Below are 22,300 nucleotides of genomic sequence, written 5' to 3' on the forward strand. Positions count from 1 at the left end.
ACTGAACTGGTATATGAATTCTACTGAGAGAAACCGAAAAGAAACTCAGTCATCTCAATTAAATACACTGAAATTTATATAATATATCCTGCCGGAACATAATCTTGTGTAATGTTCAATATCTAGATCAAGTTATGTTTTGAGGTAGAAGGTCACAGGGTTCCGTATGAACTGAACTTATCGGATTTTTTTTTAAAATAAACTCATTAGCAGAATGGACTTTACAATTTGGCAGATTTTACACTCTCGTAATGTGTCTGAAGTCTCTCCGATATTGTGGGCTAAGAGAATGCAACTGTGTTTACAAACTTGTGCACTATAACAAGACCAGCTCAACGGACTGTCATATCAAAATTCGGTCAGGAGTTCATCAATTTAAATATAAAAACAAATACTCTGTATGTATATCAACAACTATACTAAGCTTATGTAGATGTTGTAGATCACAGACGAGACCACTTCACGAGCCCTCTGCCCTTGTTTGTTGACAGCTAACAATGGCAATGTCTGAAAACAAAATTGAGTTGAAATTCAGTTTTTTGTTTTACTTATAATATATTTTTATATGAACAAACTCATAAAACAAATACACAGTAAAAATGTTCATCTTATTTATTATCTATTACATATATTTTAATTTAATGATAGGTCGATAACTTCCTAAATCATCTAATACATAAATGTCAAAACGAAAATAAAATGAAAATATATTATGTTCAAAAATTGAATCGAAACAATAACGATTCAAAATGTAGATTCTACCGAAAAAAACTGACAAGAAACTCAGTAGAATAGACAGGAAATTATTTGGTGATGAGGCTTCAGCTAGCCCGTCTGTATAGGTACCAGTAGTATGGGCCAGGAGTGAGTGAACCAGGATATAACATCGTAGTTCCCAAGATTATTGGCGTATTGTGTATATAAGGAATGATTGAAATTTCTTACAGCGCCAAAGTCTGTGAATAGTTGTCACCATTTACCAACATGTACCATTTTAACGTCCAAATCCGCATGCCAAATAAAAAGAAAGAAACCATCATCACCATTCGCTTGTTCTTAACAAATATATTTGAAGTCAGTGTTATTTCTCCATCACGTGTATCTCAAGCGATATCACCCTTCGTACATGACATACATAAATGTCATGTCATCAACGACAAACAACCGTATGGATAATAAATGTTTGTCATCAATGAAGATCGAAACCTCGTGTAAGTTGCAACGTTCCTAAAGGTCACACGTGTATACAGCAAGTTAATACTATTTGTTTCATACTCGCAGTTCTCCGCGGCGTACATCCGTCGACGTGTAGATGATATAGACCCTTGGCTTAACTAATTCAACATATTCAGTCTTGATACTTTCTCAACATTGATCTTACGTGACAACTTCGTCAACTTACAGTTCAAAGCTATAACAGGAGAATACAATTCTTGAACTCTCTCTGGGCGGTCGTGTTGGATTTGTCGTACTATAGGGTTATAGTGAAGGAATAGAGAATAAACTATAATAAGTCCTTCAGAGATAACAAGTATCTCTTAAAAATGGCCATTGGAACTGAAATTAGCCAGTAAGACATCGATGTACGAGATTCCTCTGAAAATACGCCATTTAATACTTTGTTCCATACGTGATATTAAGTATTCGTACGTAAAGCTGCGCTCATTGCCATCCTATCGACTTAGAGCTAATCATCAGTATTTAAATTCTACCTGGAACAAAATGTTTTGCAAAAATTGGCGAAATTGTCATTTCAATGTTTTTAGTAGGTGAAAATTGTGAATTCGACGTTGTGGCCAAAATATTACAAAATCTTTTATCAAAATTTGATTTTTAACTCTAATTTCTATAGCTAGAAAACAAAAATGATCACTGACAAATAAAATTTACATTAAAATTTATTCAGGTCATAGAAACAAATCCCATCGATGGGGAATTGTAAGATATTGGGAATATGTTAGTATTGGATATTGGAAAATTGTAGTTCTTAAGCTATGCTAATTAGAAACCTATAGTAGCTTTGACAACCGTCAGGACAATATATGAATAACATTTACTATATAGTACTATATATTACTAATATAGTAGATCTGTAAGGTGGACAAAAATATTACAAAAATAAACCTCCGCCAAAAAGGCAATATTTAAGTCACTTGAAAAGCAAAGAACGCTAGTTTCCAATTACATAAATAGAACATAGAGTTGCAATAAGGGTACCAGAATTGCTAATCCAGATATCTGAAGTAAAATAGTCATAGTCGTTTCCGAACAAAAGTATATCAGCGATAGAAAAAATTTGAAACAATTCTCAACGAAAAAATTCGTGACATTGAAAATAATAAAATTTGTGATCACTTTCTATATTGTAATGGTGGTTGAAATACAAAGTGTAGCAAATGTTTCTAAAATTCGCTGCAATTCAAATTATTTACATCCTTGCAAAAATAAAATTACTTGTAAGTAAACAAATATTTTAGTTGGAGAAGAAGGTCGATTATAATAAAGGATACTTTGATTGAAAATAGAAAATTTTGGGTAAGCTTTCAATAATTCAACGATGGTAAATGCATGGCAATACATGTTAACACTATGTAAATTCAAATTATCTTTCTGACAAAAATAGATAAATATTTGTTATTTTAAACAATCATGAATGTTGATTTTATTTGATTATATTAATCAAATAAAATTATAACAAATATAATAGATAAACTAGTTAGCAAAATAATGAAAAATAATTAAACAAACGTTAAATCCGTTAAAGAATTAATAAAAACCGGTAAAAAATAATCCTCGGTTTTCACTACACTGGGAATTCAATGCGATGCGATTGAAACCATATTATCAGTAAAATTATAACACTGACAATAAACTCATATAATACAAACTGCTCCACGTGCCTTTACCTGCGTAAAATGTTAGTGCTCCGCTCCCGAGGATCATAGCTTGATATTACAAAATATACAACCTCCGTCAATAAATGGATCTAACGCAAAATTATCGGATCGATAGACCTTGAGATTAGTGCGTTGAAACCCATCCCTTAAAGTTAGTACAGATAATATAGTATATATATATATATATAATATTTACTTACATATTACCATAATGTACATATATAGGTTTAATATAATTGTATTGTTATATATAAAAATGAAAAGATACTGTCCGCCATGGTTGTCGTATGAGATATTTCGTTTATGTAAGTGCATTCAATACTCAACAATCCGAATGAAAGCCAAAGTTGGCAGGGATACGTCAGGCAGAGGCCATCAAAGTCTGCCAAATCTATTATTTTATATTGTTCTTCTAATAGCGTTGTAATATATACTGCACTGGGATGCAGTGGGATATTCTAGATATGCAGTGGATATTGTAAATGGGATATAGAGAAGCGAAAAATTATGACTTAAACTCACTTAGCTCGTGTTAGATCATTATTGTTTAATAATAATAATAGACGTTTTTTAAATCAACGTATGGCCTTTAATAATGAAATAAATAAAATACACAACATTGTTACTATTATTTGACCGGGATTTGTACGCACAGTGCACCCGCAATTTTAAATCATTAAAAAAAACATAAGTGATGGGCAATACTTTAAATTCATTAACAGGTACTCGAATGTTATATCTTAAACAAGTCAATGCATAGTGTCGTGTATAATTGATGAGATTTATGACAAAATAAAATCTGCTAAATTTCTTTAACCTCAAGTTTGGGTATTTTTCGAACCGGCAATTGTTTTTCTTGACTATCATTTAGTAAGTGTAATGAAGAAGAAATCATTGAATAAATGAATTCGAATTAAAATTTACGTTTGAATTTACATTGCACTTTGTACTTTAGATAAGATTTTATATCAAGATGAATCACAGCAGCGAAGAGGAATTTCATATTTATTATAACGATTTTTCACAATTAATTCATCAATATAAAATTAATCAGACACTGTTTCTAATTCTAGAAATTCTACACGAATTAGGTAATACCTAAACTAAAAAATAAACGAGAATTTATCGACACAAATAGACCAATCACTGATCAGTATTCGACGCAGTGCGTACGCGTAGCGACGGATATTTTGTGAATGAAAAGGCTGACCCGTGACACCGGCATTCGTTACACGTGTGGGTGGACGAAACATATACTAGAATTATTCTATAAGGATAAACTCGAAACTCATACCAGTAATTATAACGATAACGCTAATCACACACATCAAAATTGCATATCTTCGTAAACAATTTCGATTTTCCTTTTTTGTCGCTTGATGGTTTCATTGTATAAAAAAAGATAAAAAAAATAATTCTTACGATTCAGTTGTTTCTTATGTCTTTAGAATAATAAAAAAAAAAAACAGAAAAATCCTAACATAAATAAGTATTATTATTATATTATCTGTGCTATATTTTCGTAAATAAATACGTAGCCTTATCAAATCTAACTTAAAATTCAATAAACGTCATTTCTACAACAACAAAATCATTTATTTAGTGGAGAACATTTTAAACTCAACATTTGAAACTAAATAAGGCTTACGTAATTTCTTCTTTACTGCAGTAACCTCCTTGAAACATTTATAATTAGCAATTTCATATTTCACGTTTTAGAATAACAGTCGTCATTAGTGTCATCGCCGTGTTCTATTATTAAAACGTGACTTATTTAAACGTTTCTTTAAATGATAACACACGGACGGTCTAACAAACGATCCATCTGATGGTACCTAGTTGGTTTTAATACATGGCGGTAGGGGATACCACCCACTCAACAGATATTCTACCAAACAGAAATACTTAGTATTGATGTGTTCCGGCTTGAAGGGTGAGTAAGCCAGTGTAACTACAGGTACCAGGGACGTAACATCTAAGATTCTTAGGTTCCTAAGATTGGTGGCGCATAGGTGATATGAGGAGTGATCAATATTTCTCACAGAAGTTGTCGATCTATGGGCAGTGACCACTTACCATCAGATGGCCCTTTTGCCAATCCGCCTTATTACATTAAAGAATGTTAACCAACCCCAATGCGCCTCCAATCCAGGGAAATAAAAAGTTATGCTAACTCACCCTTCAAACCGGACCACGAAAATAGTACGTTCTCTTTAGCGTTAGAATATATATATTAATTCCAGCTACTCGCTATCAACTACTAAGCTTGTCTAATACTTCAATTTTAGAGGATATACCGTATTTACTGTGAGATCGCTCGCTTCCGATTGATCTAGTTTATCTACAAGTAGGCCAGAGGCCGTTGACCCAGCCCGATGCATTAATAATTTTTGCAATTTTTGTTTTATATTTCTTTGAATCTAACTGCAGTAGATCTAGGATCTTAATCAAAATGGTTGAGAAGTAATCAAAGTAAAAATTCAAGTAACATCTTGTTAACGCACCACTGCTGGACTGTGACCTACTCTTTCTTTGATCTTGGTTTGAAGATAATTCCACCACGCTACTCCAATGCGGCTTTAATTAGATACATGCATTTCCTCGTTTTTTCCTTCACCACTGATCACGAGATGAATAACAAACACAAATTAAGTACTTAGAAATTCTGTGGCCATCTCGACTGATAATATAATTATATATGTTACTTACTATGTTTCATTGAAAACGTGTGCCTGTAATTAAACTGGCTCATTCGCCCTTCAAACTGAAACACAACTGTACTGAATATTGCTGTTTGGTGGTAGAATATTTGATCGGGACGGGATTGCACAAAGCTTTCCCACCATTTATGAACTAGAAATCTAATTTTGATCTATTATGCTAGTACTTAAACGATATTAACCAAAAACTCTATTCATATATTATGGTAAGATTAATTTAATTGCAGGTTACAGATTAATAAAATAATAGAGAATATTTTTTGTTGTTGTAATTATTATTGGAACGAGGTTCTTTTACGCAGCTTATAGTAGACTGAACTGGCAGAAATAGTCTCGTAATGAAAAAGTAATGTTCTTCCTCCAACCAATCGATCTCTCCGTTTTTATTTTAACCCACTTCAAAAAAGGAAGAGGTTCTCAATTCGACTGTATTTTTTTTATACGGTTTTATATAATATTATTTAAATTCCTTTTTTTTTTTTAATTTTCACATGATTAAATTCTTAATAGATACATAATATATAGGGAGAGCAACTACGTTCCAACCGGGAGGTACCGGACCTCTCGTTTTTTTTTATCTATATCTGTTCTTTGTCGCATTGATATGACTTTACCGCTATCTTCGACTGAAATAGATAATCTATAAGTTGTATTAGCCGATGCTATGGTTTCAGGATTAGTTCATTACGATTTCATTACTCTGTAAAAGGCTTTAATATAGCCGTTGTCATTCATTGACTTGGAAATGTAATTCTATCATATAATACGTAGTTTTCGTGATTTGTACAAGAATATCATTCGTTATAAGGTTTATATGGACAAAGGAACTGTGGAAAAAATTGTACGAAATAGATGCTCTAGGAAAAGGATGTTTTTTTTGTCTTTGTCTTGTCAACCTTGTGATTTTTTGCTTGAAAATGCCTCCACACATAGGTTGGGAAGCGTAAATATGTACCTTTTTATTATTATATAATATATAATAGTTACCACATGACGCACATGCAAACACATATAAAAAGCATTTTTTTCTCTTTCCATGCACAATAAAACCTTTTTATATTAATAAAAAATTAATAAATCTTTAGAAATATATTTACATATATATTTATGATTTTGAAAACAGCCTCGCCTTATTTTTAATATTTGCGGTCTCGTTCAACTAATAGCTAACTTATGACTGCAGGTTTCAATTCCAGTGTCAAAAAAAAAGGTGCTGACCTCTTCCGGAGCGTATTTACACAGCGGCTCCCATTGAACTATGAGCGTAAGGTTATACAGAGCTCATCCGTATTTGTAATTGTAATCAGTAAAAAATCTTCCGTGGGTAGCCTCTTAAATTGGCTTAAGCGACATTCGTTCAGGAATAAACCTTATAAAATTAAGTTCAATTAATAAAATAGTACTTAACCGACCACCTTAAGTCGACCACCTACGATACTTGTTATTATAATTTGATTTTACAAGGAAATCCAGACTACCGCTGATTATCTTTGAAAATTAGCCACGGAGTAAGGGTAAGAGCCTCTTGTAAATTCTGTACTTTTTTACTTAGGTCTATTCAGTTCGTGAAAAATAAATACGAAAAGAAAATTAATGACAATTCCTTTTTACGCCATTTAGTGTATTTTTAAAGAACTTTAATGTTTTCGTAAACTTTCGACCTATTTCCCATTTCGGAATCCCTTATACGTGTCTGCGCCCACGACCATCTATCGGTAACTAACCGGGGCTTCTTTTATGAATTCATCGATTTTATACTATTTAAAAAATATATTAATATATGAACACTAACGCTGACCTTATACAGCCGGACCACCTTTCTGAATTAATAACCAAAATCACATTACTCAAACGCCCTAAAAATCAGATTAATCAGTTCGCTTGGAATACGCGAATTTGAATTTATAATTCATAGATAATAATTACGTTATTTTTTTTCGACGATTATATATTACCTACGTAATAATTATACTACTTATTTTCTATACGTTTCATCAATGTCATGTATAAATAACAAATTTACTTTGTGAAACATATATTGGCGCCCGACCGATCCATATGCCGTGATAGCAAAAGGCATGACGCTCTGTTACACCATCATCGGCCTCGTCTGTATAACTGTGAATATGTGACAGTTAATATATTCATTATTTATTATCTGTGCCCTGTACATTTATTTTCGTTCCATGATTTCTAGACACTCCATCCGTGTCGTAACTAAATAACACTGTCTAAATATGATACCCCAACAATAACATGACTATTTTTGTAATAATGTTCGTATAATTTTACATTTCTTTGTTGAACAACGTCAAGAGATCCTTTGTTATAGAAACTTCACAGAGAAAGAGGCGTAAAATACTTGTATGTTTTATTCTTATAGATATTTATAAAGGCCGTACAATGGGCTCGGGAATCTGAGGCCTGCCCTAGTTTAGACATTGCACGAATCGTTACCACTACAATTATATTCAAAAGTTTAAAATACGCTCGGGGAATAAACTTTTCAATTCTCTGTAATACTAAAAAGTAACATTTTATTTTAATATGTGTTTCAACTTTATTTTATGCATAATAAATATTGTATTTTTGCTCATTTTCAAATATTACAATAAAATAACGTAAAGTTTTATTACATACTGTAGATCCTTGTTGTGTAGCGACGAATTATTTGAATGGAGATTTTGGGATCAAATCTCGAGTTGGACAAATAAAAAAGTCTATCAATTTCTATCAATTATATCCTTAATATATAAACTAATGTAAAATGAAAGTTTAAATTCCATATCAATAAGATGAGTTGTTATTTTTTTTTATTAAAAAATACGTCAAGAGATTGCCGATTATAACTCTGCCAAATGTGTATCCATTGAAGTGTGGTAAAATAATTTTCAAAACCGTCACATGCGGAAAGGCAAGCGTTAGTCTAACAACGAATTGAAGTCGAGTGAGTGACTTTTCAAATGTTACAATAGTAAAAATCGTAGACAAAAACTAGTTGAACATAACCCGTTAACAATTAACAAACGTTTATTCAACCATTCGTTGAAAGCAAAACCAAAACCGTACATCGAAACTAATGGATTATTCATCGTATAACCAGAACAAAATCAATAAGTGCTTTTTGGTGTATCGAATAACTGATAGGAGCAAGATGTCACAAATAGATATCAAATAGGCCATTGGGCTGCGGTTGGCGGAGAGCATGCATCAGACACGATACTAATCTCTTATTTAATGTGAAACCTTTTTTAATGTTAAAATTCACATTAAAGACAAATCAGAAAGTTTATCTATAAACATTACATTTTAAAGAAGACAGTGATATTTTATTTTTTATATAATATATTTAACTAGGAAGGTGAGCGGGTAAATGGAGCACTTGATGGTAAGTAGTCTCCAGCATAGACATTGGTGTTATAAGAAACAGCAATTTCTTACATCGCTGTCACGATTCCTCACTCCTCAAACCGGATCACAACAATACTAAGTATGGCTGTTTGGAGTTAGAATTTGTGATAAGTGGATGATACTTTCCCAGACGGTCTTGCACCAAGAAATATTATATTATTGTGTCATTTCATCTACAATAATTGAAATAGCTTTACGATGATTTCCTCCTGAGTAATTTATGCCAAGGATTATTCTCTAGGACATAATATTATAGCCCTCAAGAAAGCCTTTTTCAATTTCAATTCTGTCAATGTAATAATTCGATAGGACGGCAAACAGACCGGAGTTCAGGTGGACCAACGATTTTACGTAATTTTCGAAACACGGAAGTTAACTTACAAACTTCTAATGATAATTAATGACATAAAAACTCGATAGTTTACTACTGAATTCGATAGTTTACTCGATAGATACTGAAACGCACATCGAGATCTGAGATGGAAAGTTGCATCGTGCGCCAAAATCCTGGGCGCCAAGCGTTGGGGGTTGCCTCGCCAATGTTGGTCAAATCTTGGACGATAGAAGAGGAAGCCCCGAAGGTCTCTTAAAAAAAATTTTTGGGTGGGAGACATTTAGCCAGAATATTGCCTACGAAGCTTGTTGTGCTTCAGACGTAGCTGACGTTGTCGTCAGCCATCATCCTCAATATAATTCAAAACAAATTGAATGTTCCCGAAATATTTTAAAAACTAAATAGCTTAAAAACTACTTACACTCGTATAAGAAACTAATTGTCACACGCAACTTGCTCGCGTTCTAAGAGTTGGCCGCCAGGAATTGGACATAAAAAGCCTTGCTTGGAGTTCAAGCTTTATCAAAATCATCAAATCAGTTCAGTTGTTAAGCCGTGAAAGAGCAACAGACAAACAGACGGAGTTACTTTCGCATTTATAATATTAGTATAGACAAATAAGTTAATATCATACACGAACTACATAGATTTTATTTATAGACCATATTATCATAATAAAACTAATAACAGATCAGCGCTGATAAGGCTATTGATTTGATAAAGTTGTTTTGTCCTAGTTTTTGCGATGAAATTGGATAATGGTGTATGATAAAAAGTATATTATGGGTGTTCCGATGATACTAGACGAAAAACCGACACAAATAGATATTATCAGGATGTCATTCTACGTCGAACACGAGTTGAATTATAAACACAAATTAAGCACATGAAAGTTTAACAATAGGTACTTCTCCAGATTTGAAGTCATGGTCATTCATGGTTTATTATATAAGGTACATTGCATACTGGGTCACCTCGACTCTTATCACCTTTAGGTATCGTGTAGTGATTTAAAGTGTAACAATATTGTAGATAATTTTTTTATACAAAATTTTATTTGACTTAACTTAGTGTGTGAGACAAATCACACGACTTAATTTTACACGTGTACCACTCAACCGATAGCTCAGAATTTTTTTCACTACTAATTACGTCGTCGAATTAAATAAAGACGAATTGTCATTTAAAAATAGTCTTAAATACTCAAGTAATTACGTCCTATTTTTATTTATCATAATTTGTATAAACTCCCCCGAGAAATATCCGCTTTGAAACGGCACGGTTTAAAATTCAAATCGCTTCCACCAGACGCCCGGGAAAGAGGTGAAGGTTCCGACCTGCTATCGTCCTAGATGCGTTGCCATGGTTACATACTTATTACACTTATATAGATCTTAACATATTGCTATAAGACCTATATTGCTCTGCACATAAATGCATCTATTCAATTACTATATAACCTTATTAGGGAACTCGCTTAGTCCTTTGAGAGTTGTATGATATTTATAATTATGTTTAAGACGACCAATGTATTAGTCTATATTATATTTTTAATACATTTTGTTGTATTACAATCTAAGAAGGCGTAAAGATAAACAACCTTAGATTCACTCACTCCAAGCGATTTACTAATAGCTCTGTTATGTTATATACACTATACACTACAAACAGTCCTTGATTTTTGAATATATAGGTTTGTACTCGTATACATACACTGTTATACTGAATTACTTATGTATATCCATTTCAATTTTACATATAAACATTACAAACACATGGAAAACTCAGGTGTATGTCTATGTTAGAGGTTGCTAATGATCCTGCTGACTTATATAATAATATAGTAAGAGCCTGTAAATTTCCCACTGCTGGGCTAAGGCCTCCCCTCTTTATTTGAGGAGAAAGTTAAGAGCATATTTCACCAATGCGGTTCGTTGAATTCACATGTGGCTGAATTTCGTTGAAATTAAACACATGCAGGTTTCCTCTTGATGTTTTGACTGCCGAGCACGAGATGAATTATAAACACAAATTAAGCACATGAAAAATTCACTGGTGCTTGCCTGGGTTTGAACCTGCAATCATCGGTTAAGATGTACGCGTTCTAACCACAGGGCCATCTCGGCTGACTTGTGAATTCCCAATCCCAGAATATCAAGATTGTTGTAAGTTATTTGGAGAAATCTGACGGGTTAGTTGTAAGCTCGTCATTCGATTTATTCGCATTACAAGTGTCAATATTATATTATTAATTACATTTTGTATTGTACACTTGCAAACGTTAATTATTAGTTTATTTTTTAAATAATAAATATAAATTAAATCAATGAAAAGTAGACGAGAAGTCGAGACGGTAGAGTAAATATTGCACACTAGTCTTAGCCGGAAATCCGAACCTCGACAAACATCTCTGTGGTATTCTGTTTTTTTTTTTTATAATTGAGGTCGTATCGAAAGAATTCGGCTTTGCTGTTACGCTTTTGAAACGTCACAAGTCTGATTTTAACATTATATGATTAAACTGCAATACTTGGTTGAGGTTGAGGTTTGAAGGATAAGTAAACCAGTGTAAGTAAATGGCACAGGCACAAGAAATATAACATCGTAGTTCCCAAGGTTGGTGGCGCATTGGCAATATAAGTATTATTATAATTTCTCACAGTGCCAGTGTTTATGGACGGTGGTGACCGTTTACTATAGAGTGGCCCATGCTGCCCGCCTCACAATGTTACTAAGAAAATAATTTTACTGTACTTTGTTTTAAAATATTTATATGTATGTATATGTATGCCTAATATATGATAACGTTATATTTTAGCGTGGTGCAATGGCGGTGCGGTGATGGCGGATGGCGGCGCGGAGGCGGGCGCGGGCGAGTGCGCGGCGCGCGGAGCGGCGCTCGAGCGCGCCTACGTGCACGACGTCTACGAGCAGGCGGGCGAGGACGACGCACCCTGCGCACCCGCGCCCGCCGTGCGATCCTTCCTCAGTGACCTCGAACCCGGCAGCCTCGTATGCGACATCGGTGAGATTCAATCGTTCCGTTACGTCCGTTCCGTTCTACACTTGCCGCCAGTTTTGTAGTAACAGTAAAAGTAACGAACGGATTGAAGGCTGTGACTTTGAAATCATACCAAAAGAAGGCAGTAACACGACTTTTTATTGCTTTAATTTGGTAGTTAATTTTTACATACGATCTTTTGCCCTTACATTAATATATACTGGTTGTGGTTTTGTACTCCTGACCGATGGACTTGAACTGTGCAGCAGATAAAAACTCAAGTGCGCTCAGGTCCAGACGCAGGACAGGTTTCACGTAATTACTGAGGCACGGGAATGTTATCTATACCAACTGTCAAACTTCAAGTTGCTAATGCCTATCAATTTCTTAAGGCAAAGGCTCAATAACTTTTAGTGAAACGACCCGAGGTTTGAATCCAGGATCTCGTGGTCTTTAGCCTTATTAGTTAGCCATATACATTATTTTATTATTATTTAGACAAATTATCCCGTTTAACATCGCAACTCATGATAGCCAGTAAGTTAGTAAATTGAAATAAATTACCCGGCCACTCTCGTTACCGCGACCTCGGGGGCGTAAGGCTCTCGTAGTCTTCCCACGCGGGTCTTTAAAATATGTTACATCAACAGATAATTAGCAATTCAATGGTGAATATTTTAAGGAAAATGCCAGAGCGTGGGCCCCTCTGTGATCCACTTTGTCTATGATCACTCGACTTCGTAATTTTATTTTATCCTTTAGGCATTTTAAGCCTTAACGTTGACAAGACAGTATTTTTAATCTGTACAACAAATATGTAGTTCAATTATTTATTTACGGTGACTTATACACCTTCATACTTTTTTTTTTTAAATACGGTTTTATTTAATTTATTATGCACAATAATATTAGTTTAAATTATTTTATTTTCTTTACATTGAATCTATAGGGTATGTGCTTTGCGTTTTAATCAACTTATAAAAATAAGATACTTATTGAAACTGCCACGCATTTATATAGAAAAAATTTAGTCTCAGAGTTCATAATTTAGAAATAGGGTGGCAGGCGGACAAATGGCATGCGGTTATCACCGCCTAAAGACATTTGCTATTGAAATATTAACAATATATTATTATTATATTTATATTATATTTTCCCTGTAACTTTTGATGGTACAGTACAGCACAATCAGTGACACATACACATGCAGAGTGCACAAAAACATAACAAAATTAGTTAAAATATAATGTATCAGATCTTATATCATTTAATCATGTCGATGTAGTTTAAAACGCCAACGCAAGGAGCTCGCGATAACATTAACGCCCACGTATTTCTTATAATTGAATATACCACGCCCACAAATCAACAGCAAATTTTTAATGAATATTATCTTAACCTTTTGTTATTTAATTTAACTAGATTAAATGTTATGCTATAAAAAAATATATCCCAAGTTTATTCGACTATAAAAATCTTGGCATTTACTCCCACACAAATAAGTATATTTAGTTTCAGCTTCTTAGTTTTGCCAACTAAGATACTACAGTCATTCTAGGACTATATTATTTACAGATCAATAATACGAAACATTATTTTAAACTAGTCAAGATAGTATGAATTGATATTCAATTTATAACAACTAAAAATATTTATAAAGTCCCAAAGTTAAATTATTTTAAAAATATAATATTTTTTGTATGAATGTTTCTTAACATTTTTAAAATTTTAAATGACCAGTGATATTTGTAGGATTTTTAATTTACCCTAGAAATATTGCAATGATGATGCGTAGTTAGAAACTTGATGTCATTAGTATTGTGTATTTACGTCTCAACTAGGGCACTAAAACGAGACATCTTACTATCATTTTCATAAAAATATTTTATTAATTTCAAACATTATATCCGAGTGATCGAATATTTGATCTTATTATTATTTTGTCGCTGTTTCGATAAAGACTAACTACAGCTTGTTGTCCAATTGTGATCATAAGCTGACGTTCGTTCTGTAACATAAATGTGATTTTGATTTGTTTCTTTATCATGTATTGGCCGTTGCACTCTTGCTGTCAATATTTCTATCATACTATCAGAGATCGAATATGAATATCGAATCAATTTAGAATTGAAGGCCCGGTGACCTGATGTACAGGACATATCTTTTCTTAAACACTAATCTCCGCAAATACGTGATTATGTACCTCGCTGGTATAAGTTACTTTTGGAGACATTTACGATGTGGAGAAAATAAATAAATTCATTAATTCAAAAAATAAATAATTTACCCATTCATTAAATATCTAACTAGTTTCATTTTAATGGATATTTTATTGTTTGAATACATTATACAAGGAATATTCCACTAAATCTTAAATACTTACATATATGTACATACAATTTAATTAACAGTTTAGAGTCAAATTACAAATTTAGTTTGTATCAGTAATGAGACTAACTAAAAATGATCCATGATATTCGTGTATTAAATCCGCCTATATAACAGGCAACTCGTGTGATTTTTTTTATTCGCGTTAACAATAACATGTCACTATAAATAGTGGAGCATTTTAGTTACGAGATAATTTTTACTTAAAAAAGGAAATCTAATTTGTCGTTTAATAATATAAATGGCATTAACTTAAAGGGATAACATTAATAAATACGAAATAGAAGAGAGAACCTAAAATGTATCCTTGCTTTAGAAAAGTTATAATACAATTTTAGATTTTGATCTGTTAATAGTAACTAGTTAAATTATTTTGATTAGATTTTTAATAGCTTTTCATGTACATCCAAATGCTAAAGATATACTTTTTTTTTAAATATAAACACGAGTGAGATACGAATTAATTCTTACAGAATCACACGCGTCACATCGCAGAATCACATCGCAGAGCTTGATAAAAAAGTGTAACATTGCTATAATTGATATATCTCAGTTTTTTAAACCGTAGAGTGATTTGATAATTCGTGGAAATTCTAGTGATACTGCGGAAATACGGATAATTAGACAATGGTACCATTGGCAAAAACAAATCAACCATTTCGATACTCTATGGTCTTCAGCGCTACAAAATGACCACTCCGCGCCTTCGGTTTCTTAAAAACACTTACAAGACTATGTATACAGAAACAGACTTATCAAAGTCGGTTTTGTGTCGATTTTGTAAAATCAAATGTCTAATTACTGTGTTTTTGCAAAATTCCCAGAGCGTTCGGGAAAATTTAAATTATAAAATCTTCGACGAAATATAATTAATAATAATTCTATTTTTTTTTTAAATTATATAAATAGACTTTAATAATTAAAATAAATCTGGATTTTTTGTGTATTACATAGGTTGCGGAAACGGGAAGTACCTAAGCGTAAATCCGTCCGTGTTTGCGGTGGGAGGAGACCGCTGCACGCGATTAGCTACGCAAGCGCACCACAATAATAATGAGGTATATATAATATATATATATGTATATGTCTGTGTTTAGTCTATTTATAATTTCTGAAGGAAAACATCTTGATTGATGATGCATGCATGATTCTCTCTCTAACAAAAAGTAGGTCTTAGCGCAGCGTTGTGACATTTACAGAATGTTTCTTTAATTTATTCTCTATTTAAAATATAAAAAAAAAACAATAATTCAAAATAATATAATTCAATGAATATAATACGCTGTCCACATATATTAGAAGATCCAAAAAAAAACCATACTTGACAAAACATTTATAAAATTAAAATTTTATAATTTTGTTTATTTTACTAACGCTTTCTTGTTGCTATTTAAGGTGGTGGTATGTGATAACATGTGCTTACCATTCCGCGACGAGTCCTTCGATGCAGTTCTGTCGATCGCAGTCGTTCACCATTTCGCGACTGTCGAACGTCGTGCGATGGCTCTACGAGAACTAGCCCGAATAACGAGAATAGGGGGTAGATTACTACTGACTGTTTGGGCGATGGAGCATGAAGGAAGAAACTTTCATTCTCAGGTAAACCTTTGATTCATGATATCTATCTATTTATATTTTATGTAGATTATCTAATATGTGTTTTATTAATTACAGGACGTTTTAATACCATGGCATCGTCCAGCAACTCTGTGTCCTCCACCTCCTGCCCCTCGATTTCTTTCAGTTGAATATGAACAGTAAGTAAAAGTTATATTCACTATGTTACCTCATTATACCTCACTACGTATCTTTTTTACAATTACACCATTTTTACAGCTGCTCTGAGCCATGGAAGAGTCGGGATGGTTCTCCCGGATCGTCATCTCTTTCTTCTCCAAATGAAACGTGCTATTCATTTGTCAGACGGGCTCTCCAGCGTTTGGCTGGACGTCGATCTTTTCTACCTTCTTGGAATATAAGTCCTAGAGCAACACAAAGACAATGCACTCGCCCTGAACCTCCAGCTGCAGACTTACCTATAGAATTGAGAAGGTTAGATGAAGTTCTTCCACCCCGACTTATATCACAACCATCAGAATCATCGACAATGAAGTCTCGTAGCCTTACTGACATTGCTGATATAGAACGTCGTGCACTAGTGAGATCAAGATCTAGCCTTCCAAGCTTAGGTGGTGACGAAAACGAATCAGTTACGTCAGAGCAACCAGTTCAGCCAATTGCAGAACAACGTAAAAAACCGCGTCTCGTTAAACAAAAGAAATCGATAAACGAAGACGATGCAGAAGAAGACCTTGATAAACCTACAGACATGAAAATTATGGTTGAAGAAATGCCTAATTTCAAAGTTCACACACAAAGACAACATTCTAAGAAACCTGGAGTATTCAAGCAGACTTCACTAAATGAAGAACTTATGTCCGTTGAAAGATTACGAGAAAAAGAGCGTCTCAGAAAAAATATACAAAAACAAGCGTCTTTAAACGAAGAATATTTATTCCGAAGACCTGGTGCACTAGATTCAATTCGCGACTCGATATTTTCTACATCAGCGACAACTGCGAAAAAGTTTCAATCATTAAAAAACGGCCTTACTAATAAGTTCAAAACCTCTACAACGAATATAGATAAAGTAACTGTGTTCGTAAGAATGCTCCAAGGTTGGAAGAGTCACGGACCGGTGCCAGAAGTTCCTACGCCAAGTGACAATAATACGAATAATGAGAAGAACTATCCCGAAAGACGTCATTCTCGAGAAGATGGCTCAGATTCTTCGAAGGACAGCAGTCTACAAAGTGACACAAGTGTTGACTCAGAGGACAGTTTTGCTTCAGTAATATATGTACCTAAAGCAGATAGTTCAGGTGATCCATTGTCGCCAACACCATTATCACCAGGTCCTACATCTCCACGGCTCAAGGTGTCTTCAGTTCCAACATCGCCAAGACTAAAAAATTCACCAGGATTACCATCTCCAAGAATCAAACAAGCTTTCCCTCTTATAAGACCACCAGCGTCACCCAGTGCAGTACAAACGCCTGGTACAGTACACAATAAAATTTTGGTAGCTCAGTACAGTTTGAAAAATTACTCTACTGCAAATAATGCATCTGTAGTTCCCCTAAAACCACAGTCAAAGAGTCAACCTAATTCGCCGCCAAAACCGGAACCAGAGGAAAATATTATCAAACCAGAAGTACAGAATGTTATAAATACGATCGCTCCCATTGAAATATTCAAAGACGTTGATTATATCCCTCCTATAAAAGAAGAAGAAGAAACACCAACTGAGGTAACAAAAGAATTAATTGCTGAAATTAATAAAGACATTGAAGAAATTCATAAACTAACAGCAGAAACAAATGACTTAAAACCTCGAGTGCTTCTACAAGATGTCAAACCGTATCCAAAAATTACCCTACAAACTGTTGCAGAGCTACCAGAAATACCTCAATTCAAAAGTAAAACCCCAGATAAATCTCCCATTAATGATACTTTTGACTCAAAAGCTGCCGAAAGGAAAAGAAAGGAAAGAATTCGACAAATAAAGGAAATGTTGAATAAAGGCATTCCTGCAGTAAACATTAGCAGACGACAGCCGTTCCCAATAGTACGTGGTACAAGTAAAGCTGAACCAATTGCTAAGAGCCATCCCAAGCTTATGTCACTTGAGTTATTTAATCCGGCCACTGATGATATGGATAGCGACTCAAGTGGTGTTTCTTCACCTGATTCCGTTGATAGCGTTATCAGCGTTGTTCCGGAAGAACTTCGAAAAACTGCATTAGAAAAAGGTGTGTAATAATATATTTTTTATAAATTTATTATAATATAGGTAGGCGGACGGGCAAATGGAACACCTGATGGTGAGTGGTTTCCACCCGCATAAATATTATCGCTCTAAGGAATATTAACCATTCCTTACATTGTAAATGCATCACCTACCGTGGGAACAAAGATGTTATGTCCCTTGTGCCTGTCGTTACACTGGCTCATTCACCTTTTAAACCGGAGCACAATAATACTTATTATTGTTGTTTATATTTTATGAGTGGTACCTACTCTTTAAATTAATATTGTTATTTTTTTTATAGATTTTCCGGATCCACCAACATTGGAAGTAATAAAAAGTGAGGATATTAATACTTCGGATAAATCTCCAACTGTATCAAGTGCGCCACAGAGTCTAATAGAAGCTGTAGCGGAAGTAGCTCATTCACTAGACGAAACATGTGAAACGGTAATTAAATCAAGTCCAAGATCTAAAAGAAGAAATTTAGAAACAATAGAATGTGCCGAAGCTATAGCTATTGTTCAAGGAACTTCAAGTAGTAGTAGTAGCAGCAATTGGAGTCTTAATAAACTATCTCCAGGAGATTTAAGATTACTAGAGGATAAATCAAGATCTCAATCACATACAAGTTCAAGTGGTAGTTCATCTAGTTTAGAGCGATTGTCTCCAGGCCGAAGATCTAAAGATCGTTCTCCAAAGCAAGGAAGCACCAGCAACTCTACTTGGAGCTTAAACAGACTTTCTCCTAATCGGCCCGAAGGTCGATCATTAGATGAAAATTTAAGCAAAACTCATAGAAGTCCGACAAGATTACCATATGATTCGTTATCGATATCTAGCACAGATTCAGAAAAATCGATTTCTAAATCAGAAAGCTTTAACAGAATACAGAACGAGCCATTAATAACTTGTAAATCAGATATGTTAACGAAAGAAGAAGACTGGGTAACGGATCAACAAGACAAAAGTCATAACTTACCAGGATTTGCTGAAAAGCTGAGCGAAAAACTATTACAAGAAATTGACCAATATTCAAAACGTATCAACGAAGAAGACTTTGATCTTCCAAGTAGTAGCAGTAGCGAAAAAAGTATATCCCTTAGGTTAAAACGTGAAGAAGAAGATAGAAATACACAGAAAATTCTTGATGAACTTTCTGATAGTTTGCAACACCTCGAAGAACCATATAATAAATTAAACATGGAATCCCAAGGTCCGGGTAAAATAGTCGATGAAAAGATTAAATACATAACATCTATTCATGATACTCAGGAAACTGATATAAACAAACTATTTCCAAAATGTAGTACCAAGACAAAAAGCAAAAAGAGGTCAAAAGATGTTGATCCGATTATCAATAAATACAGAGAACTCAAAAAAACAATGAAGGTAACGAGTGAGGAAGATGTATACTTAAACAATTGTACCAATATTCAATACAATATTAAACCGATTATCTACCCAACCACAGATGAAAAAATTCCAGACATTGACACTAAAAATTCAGACGACGACAGTGCTATTTCATCAAGTAATGGTAACCCTGAAATAACAATTGAGTCTGGTGCATACGATACAAGTCAATCTCTAGAAACTGGATACTCATTAGAATCTGAGATAAGTGTTGACTCTCTCTGTACGAGCACCGACAAGCGATCTTCGCTCAAGGTCGGACAATCAACAGATTCCAGTGATTTAGATAAAATGGAAATAAGTCCTGAATCTATTACTTCAAGATCGAGCGCCAGCACAGCGCCTTTGAAATCAGGATTTTCCATCGAATCAACTGATACATCTGCAGGTAGTGATTGGAGTCGCCGCGATAAAACTGGAAGCACAGCGTCACTTGGATGCGCAAGTTTAGCTTCATTGCCATCATGTAGTGAATGTTCCAAAGACAGGAAATTGTTAGAAACGCGATCATCATCGGAAGATACCGCCACAGTTCCTGCAGCATCGTCTCGACCAATACCTCACGCCCCTCTTTTGCCGTCTCTGAGCGACGGCTCGGACAGCTTGCCGTCTGAAGGAGGTGCAGTTACATACCACAGGTATTATCACGTTTTCAAGAAGGGAGAATTGGACCAGTTAATCGAAAAATATGTGGAAAGCCTCCACGTTGTGTCGTCGTACTACGATCAAGCGAGTTGGTGTGTTATCGCGGAGAAAGTACAAGTGTGGACTATTTAGTAGGTTAAAACAAACATTTTGTCTTGATGCTCGTTTCAAGTTTCGTTTGAGTTTGCTGCTATTTTTAGTCTCCTAAAATATAAGAAGAGTAACGATTGATTTACAATTCATATATTACAATCTTATAGAAGAAACTAAGGACATTATTTATTGAACACAAAAGTGCAGTGATAACATCTAAGTGACCTTCCTTTCAAACTCTACTAGAGTGTTAAGGACACTCCACGTTCATAACGGATCAGATAAAGTAACTCTATGAAAAATGCCAAAAGCAAAGCTTTTGATTTTAATATATTCTAGGTACTTGATACATTGATAAACGTTATTTCTATTATATTCATTATATTCGTCGCCCGCTCCAGAGAATTGTCCAAAACTACGGCAAAATTCTCTTCGAGGGCCTTTGGTATTCGATGCGATAATATATTTCGCATAAAAATGAAAACTAAGAGCTTTAAATAGTAAATATAATATATACTTCAGTGGCTCAATATAATATAAGCTATTCATAGCTTATTTAATATAATCTACCATTCACGTATACTTACAGATATATTGTAATTTTACTGTACCTTTGTTACTTATCAATACGATTTATACCATCGTCCGAGACCAAGATTACTTTTAATCACGATCTAGTCACTGATTAATTCAACATTGTAAATTATTCTATGACAATAACATGTTTAAATTAATTTAGATTTTTAAATAACATATCTCTCTAAATTGCTTTTTAATTCGCTTTTTGGTTTCTGGGTTATGGTATAAATCGTGCATACAAATTGGATAATTTATAATTATTTTCAGTATTAAAAAGACGAAAGAGCTGGCCTCGTTGATGTAAATCAATTTATAAATGTAGGTACGGGTCCATATTGTTTCGATCCTGCACCTCAACCTGTTTAGTTCATCCAAATATCGGACCATTTATTGAAATTAGAATTTAGTCAAATTAGCGCATTAGATAATTTTCAGCCTAATTATATAATACTTGAGAGTACAAATACTCAAAACATTTGTGTATCTTGTTAATAACATTACAAATTAATATTTGATTTAATTCTTCGATTCCTAAACTTTTTCTTGGATTCTTTTATCGTTACTTAAATTGTTTTCAAGACGAACGATAAACTAAAAAAACGAATTACATAGTTTCATTTTCAATAAATTTTTAGATAGCTAAATTAATAGTTAAGAGTATTACAAATCAGCTTACCGTTTATCTCTAGACTCGTCTACGAAGAACAATAAGGGTCACGTGATAAATAATATATCTAATTACGACTAAAATTCATAACTCGTTTAGTCGGTAATAATAGATAATGTCGGGATACTATGTTAAAAGATTGGTAGTTACACTAATCTATTTTGCTTAACTGTTTAACTCGACTCTAACATTACCGATATTTAACAATGTTCGAATTTTAATCGTAATTATTCACATACAATGATCTTAAGAATTCTTGGTAATGTAAATAATCGCTGTGTAAGTATATAAAGCTATTAGAGATTAATTATGTTATCAAAAACAGTGAGATTACAATTAAA

General features: G+C 33.7%; 1 protein-coding gene across 1 annotated transcript in view; it reads left to right on the top strand.

Annotated features, from left to right (window-relative positions):
* The window catches only part of Fid (fire dancer), a 41,316-nt gene extending 19,531 nt beyond the window's left edge, over positions 1-21,785 (top strand). The window contains exons 3-8 of the mRNA XM_026640361.2: positions 12,181-12,387; positions 15,706-15,809; positions 16,147-16,350; positions 16,426-16,508; positions 16,588-18,563; positions 18,864-21,785. Of these exons, the coding sequence (XP_026496146.2) occupies positions 12,204-12,387; positions 15,706-15,809; positions 16,147-16,350; positions 16,426-16,508; positions 16,588-18,563; positions 18,864-20,752 (4,440 nt within the window). The 5' untranslated portion in view covers positions 12,181-12,203 and the 3' untranslated portion in view covers positions 20,753-21,785. The remainder of the gene's footprint in view (positions 1-12,180; positions 12,388-15,705; positions 15,810-16,146; positions 16,351-16,425; positions 16,509-16,587; positions 18,564-18,863) is intronic.
* Positions 21,786-22,300: the final 515 nt, after the last annotated feature.

Source organism: Vanessa tameamea, chromosome 22 (assembly GCF_037043105.1).
Source record: "Vanessa tameamea isolate UH-Manoa-2023 chromosome 22, ilVanTame1 primary haplotype, whole genome shotgun sequence".
Lineage (NCBI taxonomy): Eukaryota > Metazoa > Arthropoda > Insecta > Lepidoptera > Nymphalidae > Vanessa > Vanessa tameamea.